A 20,030-nucleotide genomic window follows, 5' to 3' on the forward strand; every position below is an offset into this window, starting at 1 on the left:
ACTCTCGTTACTAGCACTTCTTTCTGATGTTTTTTCACTTGAAGATCGTGATATCAGTAAAATATGGTTTAATAGTACCAAACATTCAATTTATTACAGAAGTGCTTTTTTGTTGTAGCTTCTTTTCCAAAATAAACTTTTAAACATTTTATTTTAGAGAGTCAAATTTGATTAATTTAAATTTGAAATATTTCAAAACTCCATCTAAATGAAATAATACTGAGTTATTTATCAGATAAGACACACGTTTTTGACGATTGATAATAAAACTTTTATAAGAAATGATTATTTCTCAGAGGAGCTAATTATCATCCTTGAAAACTTTGTCTTACCGAAATGTGAAATTAGAATTTAACATCTTTGCATCTCAATCATTATTATAATTGAAATAGACATCGAGACAGTATTGGAGTAGATTAACTGACCCATAAGTTTCATGTAAGCAAAAAAGTAAAGGGCAATAAAAAAAAAATGTTTTAAATATTGGTTCTGAAATGCTTTCGTAGTTTGCTTGATAAAAAATTAAAATAGAATATATTTGCAAAGATGGAATGACAAACAATTTCGGTGATAAGGAATAATGCTTCCTAGTTTATTTCTTTTTTTTAACTTTCGACGATTTTAAGACTTACTTCTATTAATGAATTTGAAAGCTTATAAAACAATTTATAAAGTTTTATAAAAGTAAAGAGAATTGCGCTAAACAATAGTGCTAAAAAAAATTGTTAGTTTTTGAAAAGGCAAAAAAAAGTTCAAAAAAAAAATAGCAAATAATTTTATAAATTATTGCATAAATAAATTTTAATTATAACAAAATAATTAATGTTAACATATTTTTCACTTTCACTTTTTAAACTATTATTGCAATAATATCGAATCACTGATAAATTTATTTTGCTTATTATTAATTACTTTTCATTAAAATGCATACATTTTTCTTAATTCAAAAATAATAGACACATTTTATTTGTCATACATTTAATAAAAATAAATTTTATTACATAGAATTAAACTCATTTAAACTGCAAATGCATTTGACGCAACTCCTTCAATAATTCTTTTTTTCTCTCTTTTTTTTTAAAAAAAATTGCAGTGAGAACTGTTTATCACTGATTATTTCGGTATGATAAATCAAAGTACAACAAATTCAGTTTACGATTTTTTTTTTCTTTTTTTGGAGAACATAAGATTTTTTTCAAAAAGGTTTCTTTTATATTGTTTTGTTTCGTTTTTTTCAAAAAAAAAAAAAACCAAAACTTCTTAACTTCCTCAAATGAGATATTTTAAAAAAGAAAAATTTGAAATGAAATTTTAATTTTCACTAAAATAACATAATAACAAATCTACAACTTTAATTTTACTGAATCGAAATTTGATCAATAAACATCAAAAGAGTGGGAAAGAAAAAAATCAGGAAGCATAAATTTTCTCCAATGATATTTGCAATTAATAAAATGAGTTTTATATTTTTGTATTTTTTCACATAACTGCTGTGAAAGTATTTATATGCAATAATTTTTAGGAGAATTAGCGATTAATAAAATCTTGAAAATATTATTATAGGAAATGAACAAAAGCATTTGTTATACAATAAAAGAAAACTTTTTTTAGAATAATAAAAAAGATTAACGATCTAATTTTTCAGGAACTTAGTATCATGAGTTAATACAAATATGACAATTGTATATTTAAATTTCTAAAATTTAGATCATAATGAAAAAGAAATGGTAGAAGAACGCAAATTAATGAAAATTTTAATAAATAATTCAAAATGAACAATACATTCTGCTATATCCATAAAAATTGCTTTGCTTTTTGATTAGAAAATTTGTAAATTTGATTGCTTTTTATAATTTCAATTTTCCATTTAATAGTCATACGTTTTGGTTATTTGATGTAATAACCAGTAGAAAATTAGGGATTTTTAGACTACGAAGAAATTCCGGGAAATAAATTTGATTAATTACTTAACATTAACATTTGCATTCTAAGATTTTTCGCAACATATTATACAGTAATTTCTGCAAATTTTTTTTCACTACACTTGAATAATAACAGGTAAACAACATTTTGTTAAATATTTTAATAAAGTTGTCAAGTCAAATTACATGTCGTTTAACCTTATCGATGAATTGAACAAACTAATTTTCGTTAAGGAAGTAGCAAGAGCATCTCGTTTAAGTTTCCGAAAATTTATATAGTTGACTATTAATCAACAACTATTGCAATTTCTTATAATGAAGATACCTTGATTAAACTTATTGAAAGCTATCTGAAGTAATAACATTTGCATATTTTGAGTCCTTCTATAATAATTAGCAATAAGTGATCTGATATATTAGAAATGTTTACTGCAATTTATCGAATTTTTTAATGATATTATCTGAAATAACTTCCTTCCAAAATAATTTATGTATTTATCACAAATTTTTTTATGCTTGTTTTTCTCTAAATTCAATAAATTTTTGACTGTATTTATTAAAACTAGATAATTTTGCTAATTGTTGATTTTTGAGAAATACATTTCAGTAATACAATTACTCATTGAAGAATTAATTTCATTACTCTCCTGGCATCTGCCATCTTTCTGACCAATGATGTGGTAAATTTCTGCTTATGAATGGCGTCTGCAAAAGGTTATTGTTACGTTTTTTCACGAGTGAAATTTTTTCTGAAAGCAAAAGACTAATTTTTATCTTTTTTTGTATATTTTGCATAAGTTTGGCAATGATACTGTAACTGATACTGTTCTTGAGTTGTTGCTAAAATTTATGATAATTTGGATAATAACTTAGGTAATGATAACATGGTAATGCCACGTAATTGATGATGGAAATGTTTAGCGGTAGTTTTAACTGTAAATATGGTTATTTATAAAGTTTAGGTTCATCTCCAGTAAATGAGAAATTATTTCTTTTTTTTGATTTTTTCCCAACAATTGTTTTTTTTTTTTTTTTTTTTTTTTTTTGTTTATCCAGATTGTATTAGAAATAACAAACTTCAATTGAGATGAATAATGCAAACGCAATAAATTGGTAGATAGAGAATTCATAGCAATCAGTTAATGAGCTCAACTTGCTATAACTAATGTTTGTTATTTTAATTTATTGTCGTATTTAATTAGCGATGTTTTTTTTTCTCGTACTGCCGTATCATTCCATTTGTTCATTTGCTGGTTCCTCATTCATTTTAACAATCTCTTCACCGTTTTCATCAGAAACAGAAACATCGGATATGTCTAACAAAAATTCCAAAATCCTTTAATTTTATTTGAATTTTTATCTTTATTTTCTTTAAAAAAAAAATGAATATGAATGAATAGATGATATTTCAGAAGGGGATCAAAATCTAAGACATATTTTTAAAAAATCTTACATTCAATATTGCCATTGGTTATTATCTGATTGAATTTCTCAAGTAATTAATAAATGGAATAGAAACTTTTCAATGAGTGATTTTGTAAGTGAGGTATGAATTCAATAGCTTCACAAAATCATTTTTGAAATGCAAATGATATCTTAGATTTTATCCTCTTCGTCTATTCATTTGTTTGAAATATCAAACTATCAAATTTGTTGACCATCGAAAATAGGCTGTGAAGGCTTTCAGAAGGTTTCGAGATTGAAAAACTGGAATAAGATGGAAATAGACTTTAAAAATTGAAGTAAGGTGGATATTCAGTAATGGAAAATTTCCTCTACATTGAATCATAGAAACAGTTAAAGAGTAAAAGGCAGTTTGTTAATTTAGTGGAACGATTTTTTCATTCTTTGATTTTGACAACGAGACAATGATGTATATGGCAATATGTGACCTTTTATTTGAGCCTAACTTATGATATCAACCTTGAAGTTCATCATTAATAAGGTGGTATTGATGTTTCATCTTTTTAGTTTTAATACCTATTGGTCATATGAGAGAATAGGTAGGAACATATGATAGCCATACATTCAGTTTAATAATCAAAAATATTAATATGTAAAAATTGAAAAGATTCAATACTCAACTATGTTTGATGGCTGGTAGCAAAAAAATGAAAAAATAAAAATAGGATGATCATAGCTGGGAATTGCACAGATATCACTGCTAATTAATAATATAAAGTCAGTCAATTTATTATCAGTGTTACAAATGACTTCGAGGAGAAAAGTGCTTCATATAGATCCCAGCGAAAGAATTGAAGTTTGATTATCAATTTAATTTAAATATGTTTATCACTTGCTACTAGTTTATTAATTATTATGAATAGGCCCACCTATCCATCCGGTCTATTATGATATGTATGCAAATTAATTACACATTAAAATGCAATAATCGATTTCTTATATGCTTAAAGTAGCAGAACATAAAAAAAAGAAGGAATTAAAACAAATAAATAGTTAAAAAGTTTAGAAGACTATGAAATATCAGTAGGAGGAATAAATTGTGATTATTTCGAAATTTATTCATTTACTTATCTATAAGATGAAAGGGAAAGAGAGAAGAGGAGTTGTGTGTGTGTGGGGGAGAGAAAGAGGAAAAAAAAAAGAAGAGGAGTGACAATTGAAATTTAGTTTATTAATTTCATAATTTTATAACAGAACGGTTTAACACTTTTTTACCCCTATCTCATTTATTCCTTTTATAATAATTGCTTGCAATCACTTCAGGTTATTATATTATTAAAAGGAATTTAATTCTGCTCACATCATTCTAATTGTTAACTTATTTACAAATTAAGCATCACTACTTCCATAAATTTTCCTTCTAGTGATAAAAAAAAAATTTTTTTTTCATTGATAAACTGTAGAACACAATATGTGTAATGATATATTGTCATCCAGATTAAGAGAATTATCCTTCGTTCATTCAATACTCCGCTTTCTATGGATTTCATCATAAATTATAAATCGAGCATTGATTGATTTCTTAAAAAAATTGTAATTTATTCATCCGTTAGTATAACTATGAGTTATAATATCATTAAATTTTGTGAAATTTTTTTTTAAAATTATAACCTAATTAAGCAGTTGCTTTTTTTCTGTTTTGTTTCACATTTTAACTATTTCGGATTTTTTTACTTGGGGCATTTCTTTCTCCTCACAGATTAAAATTGTTTCATTTCCGGAAATTTGTCACCATTGTTAGAATTGATAATATTTTCACAGGCATAAAATAGGTTTAAATTTCTCGCTATTAAGAAAAGTTAGTTCCATTGATTTGAAATGAAAAATTTCAATAGTTGATTAATTAAATTCGATTGAGAATTTATAGCACAATTGTAATCTTCTATGTTTACATATGTGAACAATTAGCATACATTTACATATATTATAAACTTAAAGGAATAACCCGTGCATGGTATAAACAATTCTCCTTTGTGGGCATCTCTTTATAAGGTTATCATATTTCACTTATTAACTTTTTAATATTAAAAATGTTTGCATTCAGTCACAATTGTAAAAGAAAAAAATATTAATGAATTAATTTGAAGTAATTAATAGCCCACAAAGGAAATTTGGTTAAAATGAAGCAGCAAAATTTAAATCGAAGTGATTATATTATGCAGTATTTGTTGTTAGAAGTAATTCACCATCCCTTGACCAATGACATGTCATATAATGTCGTAATAACAGACGATATTTATCCGAAAATAACATATATATTGTTATGTTGCATGATGCATTCACCATTACCTAAAATAATTATAATTAATTAACCCAAAAAAAACTTTTTAGTAGTATGAAAATTTTTTATTTTTGCAAAAAATATGTAAGCCAAAAAATACGTAAAGTAAAAGATGAGTATGCATACGAAATAAAAACTTGGACATTTCTATAAATAACAAGTGTAAAGAATTTTTTTAAGGCAAAAAAGAAAAAAAATATTGATGATTGTGATATCTAAAATTTATGACGGAAAATCGCGCCTCATCTTTTTCATTTTTCTTTTATTCTCATAAATGTGCTTCAAAAAATGAACAATTTATTAAGATTTCAAACTTCAAAAATAGTAGTTATGTTTATTTGAGTTTATACCTTGGTTAATCATAATTTAACTTTTATTTGTTTTATTGATAGTTTTTCTTTTTGTTGATTATTATTATTGATATTGTTTTAACTTTTTATTATTATTAATAGTGCTATTCTTTCAAATTACTTTTTAATAATTTTATTTCATATTAGAAATTGTTAATTTAGCTGAATTCTGCGCAGTTTTTTTCTCCTTAATTTAATACCTTTCATTTTATTTGAGTAATAATAACATGTCTAGCTCAGTTTTTGCAAGTAATCGATACATTCCCAGTTTAATTTCAATTCCTTGACAAATATGGAGAGTATCATCATAATTCACTAAATATTATGAAAAAAAAAAACTTGCCAAGAAATTGTTGTAAGTGACAAGCGAAACGTAGAGAGCATTGTCATAGCCAACATTTTCAAGAATATTGACTACAAATGCTAACGTATTGCAGGAGAGGAAAACAAGTACAATTGCAATAAGCATTATTGATATTTGGCGTTCTTTTCGTTCCGCTTGTTTTAGCGATTCATCGGGTACCATACTTTGTCTCCTATGTAGTCGATTTGATCGTCGAATAGCTAGTAGTACCTGAAAATAATCAATACTTTAAGCAAAGTGTTAAATTCCCATTATAAACTCTAATCTAATTTAAATTTAAATCAGTTCAAAAATTAAATTATTTTATTTTGGAAAAAATATATAATTGAAATTTAAATAAACCGATTATTCAGCATAATATGTCTTTTGATATTAAATAAACTATTAGGATGTTTATAATTTTAGCTGCCATTAGCATTGTGTAATAATAATTGGATTAAAAAATTTATCCACTAATTGAAATTATCTACGCTTTAATTAAACTTTTCAATGGTTGAAAAAGTTAACCTGAGAATTTAAAATAATTAATAATGTAAATGGCAGCACAAACATCAATATGGTATAGGCCCAACCAAAAAATATAAGGCGATAAGTTTGATTAAGTCGTAGATTTGATGGGACTAACACCGGAATGAAGGCATTTATATTTGATCGAAAGCAGTTATTGACAACACGCACCTAAAATTAAACTTACGGTTATTTTAGAAATAAAATTTATAAGTATATTAATTATCAGTAATTAATTCATAGATTAAATTATATTTTGATGATTGATAAATTTTAGAATTTAACATTTAAGTCTATTGAACTTTTATTTTATATTAATCAATCAACATTTTCCAATTGAAAGCTTCTTTTCAAATGCTTCTTTCTCTTTTATTTTATTTTTTGTTGTTTTTATAATAGTAATATCTTCAGTTCTACCTCATTCTTATCATATCTTTTTCCCTCAATTTCAAATTCTAATTCTTTTGGGATTTAGAATTCATTTATACCATTAGTCATTCAATGACATCAGTCATCATCAACTTTTACATTTCATATTGACTCATTCATTATCGACTTTTGATCTTATATTGGAATTTAATAAGCCGATAAAACTATTATGTTTCATCCTTTCCAATGATTATTATATTCTTTCGTAAACTTTAATGAAATTTCTTATTGTTTAAAAATTACGGTTTTTAAAGATTCTTTAAGATTCTGCTAAATCGTTTAATGCATCATCCCAATCCAACTTGAATTCTATACTGGATATGACCACCAATTATTTTTTTTTAATTAAATCCAATTATTTAATTAAACTATTTATTCGATGATTGTAACTCAAATGAAAATTTTTGTGATATAAATAAAAGAATACGTCTTCATGAAGAATAGGGATAAATGAGGAAAATTTGTTTAGTGTTTTTAAATTATGTTTTAAATTTTATGAAATAAATTATTTATTTTCAATTAAAATATCTTCCACAAATGATACATAGCAATGATAAGAATGAATTTTCTCTTTTTTTCTTCGTCTTTTATTTTGTTTTCGTTGCTTATTTATCTCATTTACTTCTAATGCTCAGTCATTTTTCTTCCACTTTTCTCTTTCAAAATATCTTAATGGATTATAAATTTTGAGTTTTTTTTTCTTTTTTTCTGCTCCTTTAACTGAGTAAACGCTAATTCTATGCTAATAGCATTAGAGAAACAAATCTATGCACTGCAATTCATCCTAAAAATTATTTTCAATATGGACTGAAATTTTCTGAAAACTAGAAGATTAGTAGAAATGTTTTCATTATAAATTCCTTTTACATTTAAATTTTCGATTACAATTAAAAGTTTGCCCCAACAAAAAATTCTGATTAGCTTCAAATAAATTGAAAATTGGGAAGCAATTAACCGGATGACTTAATTTAAAAAAAGAAATAAAAAGAAATGAAGCAGATCTGGCACATTCGAATTATTTTTAAATCAATCAACATTATACCAACACAAGATGAAAATATGTAATCAATTTTCTAGTTATACTTTGATAGTTGAAAAGTCGGAAAACCAAGAATGACTTGAAAAAATAGTGAAAGGATTTTTTTTTTTAGATTCTAACTTTCCTTTGATATTATCATGATTTTATTTACGCCATTCCATACATAATATGTTTTAATTTCAAACCAAAATTTGTAAAAAAATGTTTAACATAAAGTAATTTAATTCTAAATAACAGTGGACTAATTCTGGGTTAAAAAAAAAAAAAAAATAGTTGTGTTAGCTAAATTGCTCCTTTATAAAAGGATGTATAATATCTTTAATCCCTTTCTCCAAACGTTTTGCATCGTTAATTGATATTTTTGTCATTTGTCTGAAATTGGAATTCTATTAAATGCTTTTGCATTTATCATATTCTAGTATTATCATTGACATTCAACAGTACCATATATTAACTCGAAAAAAGGTCAACTTATGGGAATAAATTAAATTTAATGGATGCAAATTCATTTGTGTTTTATTTCTTATTCTATGTCTTTCCAAATAAATTTCCAAAGTAGAAAAAAAGAAATAAAAAACAAAAATATTGGAGCAATGCTATTTTTACAGCAAAACTATGAATTTAACAATTCATCAATAAATTTGGATTTGCTTTGAAGAAGAGTGATAAATCATCGTGGCTATTGATATTTCCCTCGGGAAAACATTTCTCTCGGGAAATATTCCCTCGTACTCTGAATATTCCTAATATTTTCACTGGCAAGTCGATGGTTGTATTTAACCTTTTGGTCGTATTCACCATAATAAGCAAAAATGAGATAAAGAAATATTTTGATACCGTATAACACACTTAATATCAATTTTATATTAATAAATAAATTTTATATAAATCGAAAATAATTTAAAATTAAATGAATTATACAAATTGGATTTTTTTTTTCTCTCATTATGGCAGCATTAATTTTACTCAAATCGTTTTCATCTGTTTTCTTCTCCTTTTCTTTTACAAGTCAATTTTACTTGCAAAATTTCCGAAGCGAAACCATTCAGGAATTAAATCTTGCTTATTTACTGGAACTTTAAGCAAAAGCAAATGTAAATAATACGATTGCTTGTATCGATTTATGTTTAACAAAGAAAATTTACCTCAAAGAATCGAGTAATATTGAAGAGAAGAGAAAATCCGAGTAGTGATAGGATAAATATCCGAACTCGAGCCGTTTTCAGGAGCGTTGATGTTTTAAATGGTAAACATACGCCAATATAACGATGGACAGACATACCTGTTGTCATCCATACACTATAATTATTCCACTGTATTAATGATTTCATCAATTAATACAATAATGTCAATCATATTTTTATTGATTAGATGAAGTGCTTTATGATACAATCATTATTAAATGTGAATTTTTACGAAATTTTATGGATGAAATTATTTCACATCCAATTTCTTGGAAATAAAAATGAAAGAATGATGGAGTAATTATCGTAGAATTCAGAGTTTAAAGTATATTTTCATGCAGTGGTGGCAATTTCATGCAAATATATTCAATTGCAAAATAAAAGTCATTTTTTAAACTATTAGTACTTATGTATTTTTTTACCTTCTTTTCTAACTTTTTTTGAGGCATATTTTTACTCTAACATTGTATTTAAAAATCGCTCATCATTTAAGCTGAAGCTAATTGCGTCTTTTAACTAATTAAATTGCATTGTCTTAAAAAATTTTAATTATTAATTTTCAGAATTTTAAGGGACAATTCTTTTTCTCGTTTTTGTTACAGTTTTCAAATGAAATTTTATAAAAGAAAAGTGAAATATACGAAAATTTATCCTTTGTTATGATAAAAGCATTGTTGATACATTGAGGAGAAAGACCAATGCACTTCACTGATTGATGAAATTTCTGGCCATTTCAATTTTTTTATTTCCTAGTTCGAAACTTCCAAAATAACAAGGAAAAAAGCTAGAAAACATTTCACAGCATTGAAAAAAAAAATGCCTTCTGAATATGTCGAAATAAGAAACAGCTGTCGATTTCTATCAAATAAAAAGATTGATAGTGAAATATATTTTTTTTTTCGGTTGAATTTTTTTTTTTAATTTATTCTAAAGAGAATTTTAACTTATCATTTTAAAGATGGTAATGGTAACTTTGATTTTATAAATATTTTAAAGATTTTCAGACAATGCTTCTAAACACAACGATCTGGTCCTTTGTTTAAAAAAAATCAAATATTTAAATTTGATAAGTCTTGATAATTGATAGGAAGAGAGAGAAAAAAAGAAGGAAAAGATGAACTGAAAGAAGATGTAAGTGGTTAGTTGACAAAAAAACTTGCCTTATTGTTTGAGCGAGAGTCATCAGGCCATACATATAAGGTGCAACCCAATAACTGAAATTTGGATTTCTTATTTAATTAAGAACATTTTAGAGAAATATATGGTGAGTGATGCAAAATATACTATTTTAGAAATTTTTATCAAATAAAAGAAGGCATTAACAATCAATGAATTTTTACAATAAATGAAATGAAATGAAATCATCAAATCAATGAAGAAGTGGTAATGAATTTTATAAAATAGTTAAGAAAAGATTTTCTTTTTATCAAATATTAAAGCTCTATTGAAGAAAAGCTTTCAGTTGTTTATTTTTTTAAATATTTAATGTCACTCTCAATTTCATAACAAATTTCAATTTTTTACATTTAAATATTCTCACTACTACTTATCATGCCTTCTTTTTGCAACCATTTAAGCAATTTCTTCGTTTAATTCTGAAAAGAAAAACAAAGAACTGATTTATTGACTTTATTAAAATTGTTACATTTTCGAACAAAATGACAAATTATGTCATACTGAAACACTGCAAGTCAACCTAATATGGACACCTATTTCCGTTATAATCAGTTGCTATTAATTATTAATAATATTCAAATAGTGGTTTAAACTATAAAGGAAATTTGCTTTTCTTTTAATTTTGCTCACTATTTAGCTATGTTTAAATGAGGTTTGAAAAGTTTCTGAAACAGAGACCAGTTGCCGAGACAACTGCTATTTGGATGATATTAATAAGAAATTCAATAATCTTCAAATTTTCTTTCATTATACATCTCTTTTTCCTTCTCTTTTATTTTGTTTCACATTTCTTAATAACCAATAAACTAAAATAACAAAAATCACATCGATGCAGATGTGTTGCTTAATGTTAATTATCATTATTTTTTCATCCGTCACCTGTTATCGTTTATCCTGTTTACATTACTCATAAATTTGTTATGTTCATCAAGATATTTATTTCATGTTTGAACACGGATATTTATAGCATTCTCAAAGAAAATTTGTTCCAATTATGGGAATGACATACATTCTCATCTAATTGCATTTGTAATGTACAATAAACAGGATAAGATACTATTCTAATTATGTTAAGTTTTGTTGTAAATTTGTATGTTTCAGTAATCCAGGGATATTTACTTATGATAAGCGAGAATAATTAACGAAATGTTTTATTTATTTATGATGTTTTCCAATATACTTTTCATTTATTTGCACAAATGTTTGCTATTTCTGAACAAGTATTTTATTCGTCTAACAAAAATTAGACTAGTCCAAAATTTCATGACCACTTTTCTCTGTCCCTCTTTCTCTTTCCCCATCTATATTTACGTATATATAAATAAACAAATGGTTGCTCGAATGATTAAATACTCCTGCAGACTTATAATAGATGAAAGGATTCAGAGTTTAACAAAAAATTGTAAAAGTTTTCATTCGAATTCTGAGTCCTTCTTTTCCGGATAGATTCCTGTTTTTAGTCATCTTGGAGCATTCTGATGAAAATTCGATTGGTAAAATGAGCGAAATGAAAAGAAAAAAGCGGAAAAATATCTCAAAAAATACCTCTCTTTTCGGGAAGGAAAAAAACAATTAAGAATTTTGGTATATTCTCTCACACTAAAAAAAAAGGGAAAAAAATGGAAAGAAGAAAAACCTCATTTTTAGGTTATAACTTGTTAAATTTGAATGACCAATTTTGAAAGCAGCATTAGAGCGTAAAGTAAGTGCATGGTAGACGTACTATGTTCCTGTTTTTTGAAATTATTATTTCATGAGCTAACAAGCATCACTATTCAACAATATGCTTGTTTTTTTTTTTTTTTTTTTTTTTTTTTTTTTTTTTTTTTTTGAAGAATTTGAAATCTAACGATTGATAAATTTCAAGTTTATTCTGGTGGGTAGATTTTGACCTCATGACGTTTTAGAGAATGTGGAATTGTTGCTTAAGCATCTAGTGAGAAATAGAAAAACGACAGTTGGTTCAATGAATCTGATAAAAGGACAACAGTCCTGCCCAACGAAAAATACCAGTTAGACGACTTTTTACAATTGAGCATTCCAGTTAGAATCTAGAAGTTCTCATTATACTTTAAATCACCATTAATTAATCACCTAACATCGCTACTTTTCCTTCCACTTTTTTCAGTACCTATATATCTCAGAAACAGAGAGAGAAATACTTCCAGACAGTCATTTTCAAGACCAATTTCAGCAGTGCTGTTAAGAAGTGCTAAATTTTTAATCTTTTAAAAAATTCAGGAAGAACTGTAAACAAAAATGCTTAACAACTGCAATAGAAACAAACTATGTTTCGCTATTTTTGTAATTGAAAATTTCTAACAGTGGGTTATATGTTATAGTTCACCAAATACTGGCATTCTCATATGTTATAGTTCAAATACTGGCATTTTATGTTGTGACCTGTCAACACCTCAAACAGTCTTATCACACTAAAGATTTCTTTCTCTGACTTCATCCATGTTTTTAATCTTAATAACCTTCCGCCGAGTTTTATGCAAATTATAATGAATGCGTTGACAAGTCTCATAGAACTTGACCAAAGGCTGCTACTTTAAAGTAATTTATTTACAGACTTTGATTAATTTCTCAACCAAACAATAAAAATCAAGGTAATAGAACATATACAGAAGACAGAACAAAATCAGCTGGAAATTAAATTGTGTGCTAAGGATATGATTTAACATACGCGAAACTATTAACTCTTTATCATCTCTCCATTCTCTCCTCCCACTTCCATCAATTCCCTTTACGGATCATCTGAAATTCTCAACTCCACTTCGCCTTAATTTATATGGATGAACGTAAAATACCCTTCCTGTCCTTTTTGTGAACAACGAGGGAAAAAATATGTTTCTGCATGTCGTCCTATTCTTGACACTAGTTCAAACCTTGCCTACGTTATGTATTATATTGCCTAGAGAGTGTAAAACACCTATACTGAGCACAACTTTATTCTTTTTGGAACCAAATATGCATCACAGAAAGCTTTTAACTTATCATCATAATTTTTCTTTTCTATCGATATCACGTTTATTTCAGCCATTTTTTTTTTTTTTTTTTGTTTTTTTCGGAAGTTGCTCAAAACTAGACTTATTTAAAGGTAACCTATTTAAAGAGTTGCATTTCCTACCACGATCAGAAAGTAAATAACAAGCAAACTGATCACCAAATATTAAAGATTCCAATTTTAGTGCGATTAAAATTGCTCGATATGATGCCACAAATATCAGTCATCCTCACAGACACCACACAGGAATCAACCCTTCCAAAATGGAAACAAATGGTAATCTTCCTCCCTCTCCCTCTCTCCCTCAGAAAAAGAAAAATTTTCTCTGGACGATTTCTGGGATTTCTACTAATTCAAGGATTTGTTGCATTACTGGATTAGAGTAGTAGAAGAAAGATTAAACGCAAATATAAAAATATATAACAAAAAGTAGAATAACTTTCTGGATTTGAATGCACAACAATTTAAACGGGATTTACAAATGCTATTGACGAGGAAGACTTCGGATGACTGCTAACGAGGCAGCTCATGTGCTTCCACCTACCATTTAAACATCAATTACATCTACAGTACAAAAGACAAGCGACAAGCGAAAAGATCGAGAACACACGCCATTTTGAATGATGGTAAAGAATAAAAGTCAACTTGATCGATGAAATTTTCAAACAAGAACCTGAATCTGGTAGCCGACCATGTCTTCGCATATTCACCCAGTCTGGGTAACGACAGAACAAAGAATGCAGAAAATAGAATAAGTGTATCAGAACTAGACAGAATTGCGAGGTACCAATTAATGGATGAGGAAAACATGAAACGATGGGTGAATATACGGATGGAGGTAATGTTTGCGCAAAGGCCAAACATGATAATTGGTAGAGTGATGAGGCCAAGCAGCAGCCTTTCCTCATATGCATAAAACTGATACGACAAATGGCATTCACAATCAACAGACAATATTGTGCACCATTTTGGTGATTCGTTATCATATTGATGTTCATTTCCCACTGTACTATTATTGCTATCTCTGATATTGCTAAGTATGAACTCATGGGATGCCGAGACAGTAGGAATGAATAACCGTGAAAGGTCACTGATGTCAATACTACTAATAGTAGCCGAAATATTGGAATTAACAGCATTTGTAGTATCAGAAATCTTATCGGCTGCGACTAAATCCATAACTGCGGGCTAAACAGACCTCGTTTAGGGTCACTGAGACCGTGAAACAGAAACACGATTAAAAGCTTGGAATAGTAGCCTAGGCTGAGAAAGTATCCGTCTTTAGCAGTCCCGCCCCTTCTGAAAAAACATGAGTAGAGTAAAAGAGTTGATTACCCTCTCCAAGCCTCAGCAATAACAGCAACAGCCGTTAAGCTTCCGCCAGCAATAACATACATATCGCCAGTGACGGATGGAATGGATAATACATAAACATTAACGGCTTGAACAATGCACCAGTTCCCTCTTCACTGGCGTAATGCATTAGGAAATCGCTGCTCGTAGCGTTCATCACGCAGAAATTTCGCCCAAACCAATTGACCTGAAACGCAATTCTAAACTTCCGACAAAAAGTATGTACAATTCCATTATTTGGGCATTTAATTCAAAATATCAGACATTTCATCCTCAAAAATCATAGATACAGTTCCTTGCGAAAATCTCTTCACTATAATCAAAAATAATCAGATATCTTTTTGGGAAATTTTAAATTTATGCATAAATTTTCAAATGTGGCCCACCTGAATTTCTACTTACTGATCTTCAGGAATATAATAAAAATGAGAAACATATGGCCGATGATGATCTTAAGACTAGCGTTTTATTACTATAGATAATACAAGTTTCAGATGCTGCTTTTTTATGTCAACACACTTTCTAATGTCATCACAGATGCACTTTTTAATGTCATCACAAGTACAAGCAGTTGTCCAGCTTAATTAGGGAAATAAAGCTTATTTATTTGATTGATTTTACAGACTTCTTTTATTCCTCAAAACTTCTGTTTTTTCCCATGTCCAAAACTACAAAATTAAAAGCCATTGTAGGCTGCCTAAATCTTTTCAGTTTAAATAAAGAAAAAAGAGTCCTCATATTTTTTGGAACTTTATTTTAAGAATTAAAATCTTCAACATTTTCTTATGAGCATGCTTTCATTAACAAATTAACATTATGTGTTTCTCACTTTTTCCTTCGATTCAATCTACCCTGTAGCTTTTCAAAACTATGCCTTCACTCTCGACCATTCATATATTGTAAACAATAAAAAGATCTCGAAATTAGACCAGTCAATTTGGTAAATTTTTATTCAGTAATTCGAAAGATGAAGTATTTTGAAAGAAATGGTCTGTTTCCAGAACCGTAAAATTTTAAGACAAGTCAGAAAAGCATTATATAAAAAATAGTAACTGCTGATTTTAAATGGTTCGAATTCTCAAGAAAAATTGATGTTTTGTATTGTCATTTTGAAATGCAGTTAGAGAATTGAGATGACACATACCGTTGAACCAAGTCCCATGTAATGATTTAAAAGCACAACTGCAATCGGTTAATGACGCGAAACGAGCAAACATCACCCCCTCCTTAGAATCGTTTTCCACATAAACATGTAATGGCTTAATTGGAGCTATTTTCTGTAGCAAAGCTTCCTTCAGATTCATAAATTTTGTTTCGTAATCTCTAAAACATTTTCACTTCCGAAAACATTTTATGAATTGAACGGAACATAAAGAAGCACAGCAATCTTTTCCACAACACAATTTTCCAAACAGAAATACACGACTCATTCTGATTTCTATATTCTTGTCGAATTTCACTAAAGTCGGGAAATCCAGTGCAGAATAAAGGGTGAACAACACTGTTACATCCTTAAAATCCTTGCTTCAAAAACTTAATCAGTCAAAGGAACATACTTCGCTGAAGAAAACATTCCACGCAGCTTCAGACAATGCGATGGAGCCTGACTTAACATACTGCGCCGCATACTTCCATCAAAAGCTGTAACAAATCTGATTATTATAAATGTATTATTTCGAATACTTTTGATAAATACCAAATTAAAAATTATAATGCTTCTTCCAATAATTATGCAGGGCAAGTGTTTTTGGATTACATATCCAAACAAATTGTCTCGTTTTTGAATTCTTGTTTTCAATGAATGTACATTATCCTTATACCAGAAGATCAATAACATCATTCAGTGCTAAATTTATAAAACGTCTTTTGCCATGAATATCCAAACCTTACTGATATAGGAAAGAGAAATATAGTGCAAGATTGCTTCAAAACGAAATGCAGTACTTTGCACTGTATTTCTTTTTAAACGAATGGAACAAACTACTCTGGATAAATGAATGGAAACATAAATTATAATATACGTACCACTACCCTGCCAACCATTCTTTTTGGCAGGAATCCACCGCCATACAGAACACTCTACACCATTGATAATTCGAGCTTCCGTGCTTACTCGTGATTCATTCAGATTGATAAATTTAACCGCTTCCTGCCACCGGCGCCATTCCGGGCTATTATTCATTCTAACAAAATATATAAATTTCATCTTTATTGTAATACAAACAATTCATCTACGAATTTCATTTTCAACTTGAAAAACGAAAAATGCTTTACATATAAAAGAAACCTCTTAGATGGTGGAAGAAGCATATCTCGCACATGAGGTTCGGCGATATATGCTTGACCCTGTTCGTTTGCATCCCGAATGATATCTGCAAAAAGGTATAAAAATGATGCATTACCACATCTCTCACATATATGTAGAACTGATAAAACATTTTTACATAAAAAGAAAAGTCTAGTATATTGACCTCGATACAAACCCACCAGTAATTTTCTCAATGAGGTCAAAAATACGCTGTTTATCTTCAGCTTTTTTTTTTGTCTGATAGAGTCGTAACATATAAATACCAATCATTATTCCACATACTGCAAAAAAAACTTTAATTACAACAACCTTATTATTTTAAACTGAATTATGAATTAACATTCAGAAAACCAAACACATTTTTTGGCATTATTCAGTAACTAATCAGGCAGAACTATCAAACAGACTAAAAACAGTACTTTTTTTTTGGAGAGAAAAAGTTCATTATAGGTAAAGATTGTCCCAAGCTACGGATGAACTCCGCTCAGTAACTGGAAGCTTAATTCCTTGTAATGCCGATTAAGATGCGTGTCACAGTAATAGCATTTAAATTATATAATGAATAGCACTCAGTAATAACATTTAAATTATATAATTTAAATGCTAGTTCTTCAGACTATGATGGTTAAAACATTTAGAAGACAAACGAACAGAAAACTGACAAAAAAGCAAAAGCATACTTATAACCAATGTAAGTAATGGAAGAATCGCATATGTATATAAGAAAAACACGGTATCCTTTGCAGCAACTGCAACAACTGAATTGTAATTTTCGAAAAGTTTGTGTCCAGAAGTTACTATTTCATCTTAGTACATTTGTATCATTTCCTTGTACAAAGAAGGTAAATTACACGCAAGATTTTATATGAATTACTGAAAATTTTGTTTTGCACATAGCACTTATTCGACCTGTCTAATTTAAGTCAACAAATTAGGTATTCAAATGCCAACTACAACATTTAGCAAAAGCTACTGTGGTATGCACCATGAAAATAAAAAAATACGGAAAGTAAAAACATTTACCGTATGCAATACGACCACTGTGGATCAAAACACCAGAATTTGCAGTCGCCAGATAAGCAATAAGCAGGAAACCAAACAGAGACACAAGAGAGAATAATAGTACTCGTGATATGTCAAAACCCAATGAAACGCTACGTGTTGGTGCAGCTTCTCGAACGGAGTATGAATATCTCCCTTTAAATGAGTGGGAATCTTTGGTAGACTGAAACTTCATAAATTTAACAAATCTAAAGCATTCGTAATACCTTGTTCAGGCTAGAAAAGATTTCCGACATAAAACTTTTCCTAATTACGTTATATTAAAAAGGATCTCCAGTTTAAAAACTGAAATGGTTAGACGCTCGTAAGACAGTAGCTTGAAATTATTAATGGAAAATCATTAATTGAAATTATTAATTAATATAGAACTCTCTCAAGTCTCCATATAGAACTACTTATTTATGAAGATAATTCAAATCAAGGTTGAAACATAAAACAAACATTTAAGAAAGACTTGCGTGGACGAATGAACTTCAGATATTTATTCAATACCGACAATACTGAGGATGGCTTCTGTGTATCTGATATTAGGACTGAACTCGGAGGAACTACACGTGAACTTTCCATATGATCATCATCACTATCATTATCATATTCTTCAAATGTTCTCGAAAAATTTAATTTTTCTTGACTATCGCTGAAATCCAACCGACGTCGTGCCCTTCGCTCTAAAAAAAGTGTTTCGTGAATTTTATGTATGAAATAACCGAAAAATAGCCATCCAGTTATTTAGCGCGAATAGTTTAGTAATAGCTATAGTTTAGTAATAGCTACAGTAATACGGAGGTACAAATTGTTGCATCATTAGGTTCACTACATCACATCGAACGACCAATTAAGCCAAGTTAATAAGTAGATTGTTAATGCATACGATTTGAGGCTGAATAAATTCCTTCAAAAGTATCGCTGCGGTCGTTCACAGATCTTCGTATGTAAGAGGAGGAAGAAGCGGAATAAGAAGGACGAGAACGAGGAACCATAGTTGGACGAGGTGGTGTCGGAAGTTTGCGTCCATCGGGAACCTAAAAGTAATAAACATAGAGTTATTGTACATATTGAAAACAGAGGGTTTCTAGATACTACATTAACAAAACAAACAGCTGTGAGATCATCCGGTGCACTACTGAAAGTTTCTGAAGACTTGTTGTTTTGGAGTCTTTTCTCAAGCTGTTTTTCGTAGATGGTACGAGTTGTAGCGGTTATTGGTCCCACTTTCGCGCCAAGTGCGATTAAACTAGCCCGCAACTCTTCATCTGACAAAGCAGGCAGCTGAAAGCTTTATGCATATGATTCTGAAGCATACAAACTATTATTATCACAACGAATTAGCAGACATCCTTGTATTACAAAAAAAGAAAAGAGAAACCAACTTTTTGAAATATTCGACCAGGACTTTTTGAACTTCGGCGAGTCGAACTGAACTTTCTGATCGGAGTCGACATATCTGTAGTCAAATAGTCTAGATTTATAAAGAAAAGTATGAATCACTGAAGATATACTGGCTTAGTGCCCAATTACGATCGCTCAGTTAATAGGTTTGACTGTTAGAATGCTTCTCTCCCTCCAGCTGAACAACTACCA

The 20,030-nt window shown here is 28.6% G+C and overlaps 2 protein-coding genes across 2 annotated transcripts; both read right to left on the minus strand.

Annotated features, from left to right (window-relative positions):
- Nucleotides 1-5,540: 5,540 nt before the first annotated feature.
- Bma-frpr-19 (LEM domain containing protein) lies at nucleotides 5,541-14,905 on the minus strand (the record flags this gene model as incomplete). Its single annotated transcript, XM_043074258.1, has 6 exons — nucleotides 5,541-5,675; nucleotides 6,361-6,591; nucleotides 6,889-7,059; nucleotides 9,502-9,655; nucleotides 10,701-10,754; nucleotides 14,400-14,905. The coding sequence occupies 6 exons, from the start codon at nucleotides 14,903-14,905 to the stop codon at nucleotides 5,541-5,543; spliced, it is 1,251 nt and encodes a 416-aa protein (XP_042930192.1).
- Nucleotides 14,906-15,192: 287 nt separating this feature from the next.
- On the minus strand, nucleotides 15,193-19,891 carry Bma-lem-2 (LEM domain containing protein; the record flags this gene model as incomplete). The annotated part of the gene is made up of 12 exons (XM_001897769.1): nucleotides 15,193-15,266; nucleotides 16,224-16,402; nucleotides 16,636-16,720; nucleotides 17,105-17,262; nucleotides 17,367-17,451; nucleotides 17,567-17,668; nucleotides 18,068-18,136; nucleotides 18,411-18,612; nucleotides 18,891-19,117; nucleotides 19,321-19,471; nucleotides 19,548-19,718; nucleotides 19,820-19,891. 12 exons carry the CDS (start codon nucleotides 19,889-19,891, stop codon nucleotides 15,193-15,195), a joined length of 1,575 nt encoding a protein of 524 aa, XP_001897804.1.
- Nucleotides 19,892-20,030: the final 139 nt, after the last annotated feature.

This window comes from Brugia malayi (genome assembly GCF_000002995.4).
Source record: "Brugia malayi strain FR3 genome assembly, contig: Bm_v4_ChrX_scaffold_001, whole genome shotgun sequence".
Classification (NCBI taxonomy): Eukaryota; Metazoa; Nematoda; class Chromadorea; order Rhabditida; family Onchocercidae; genus Brugia; species Brugia malayi.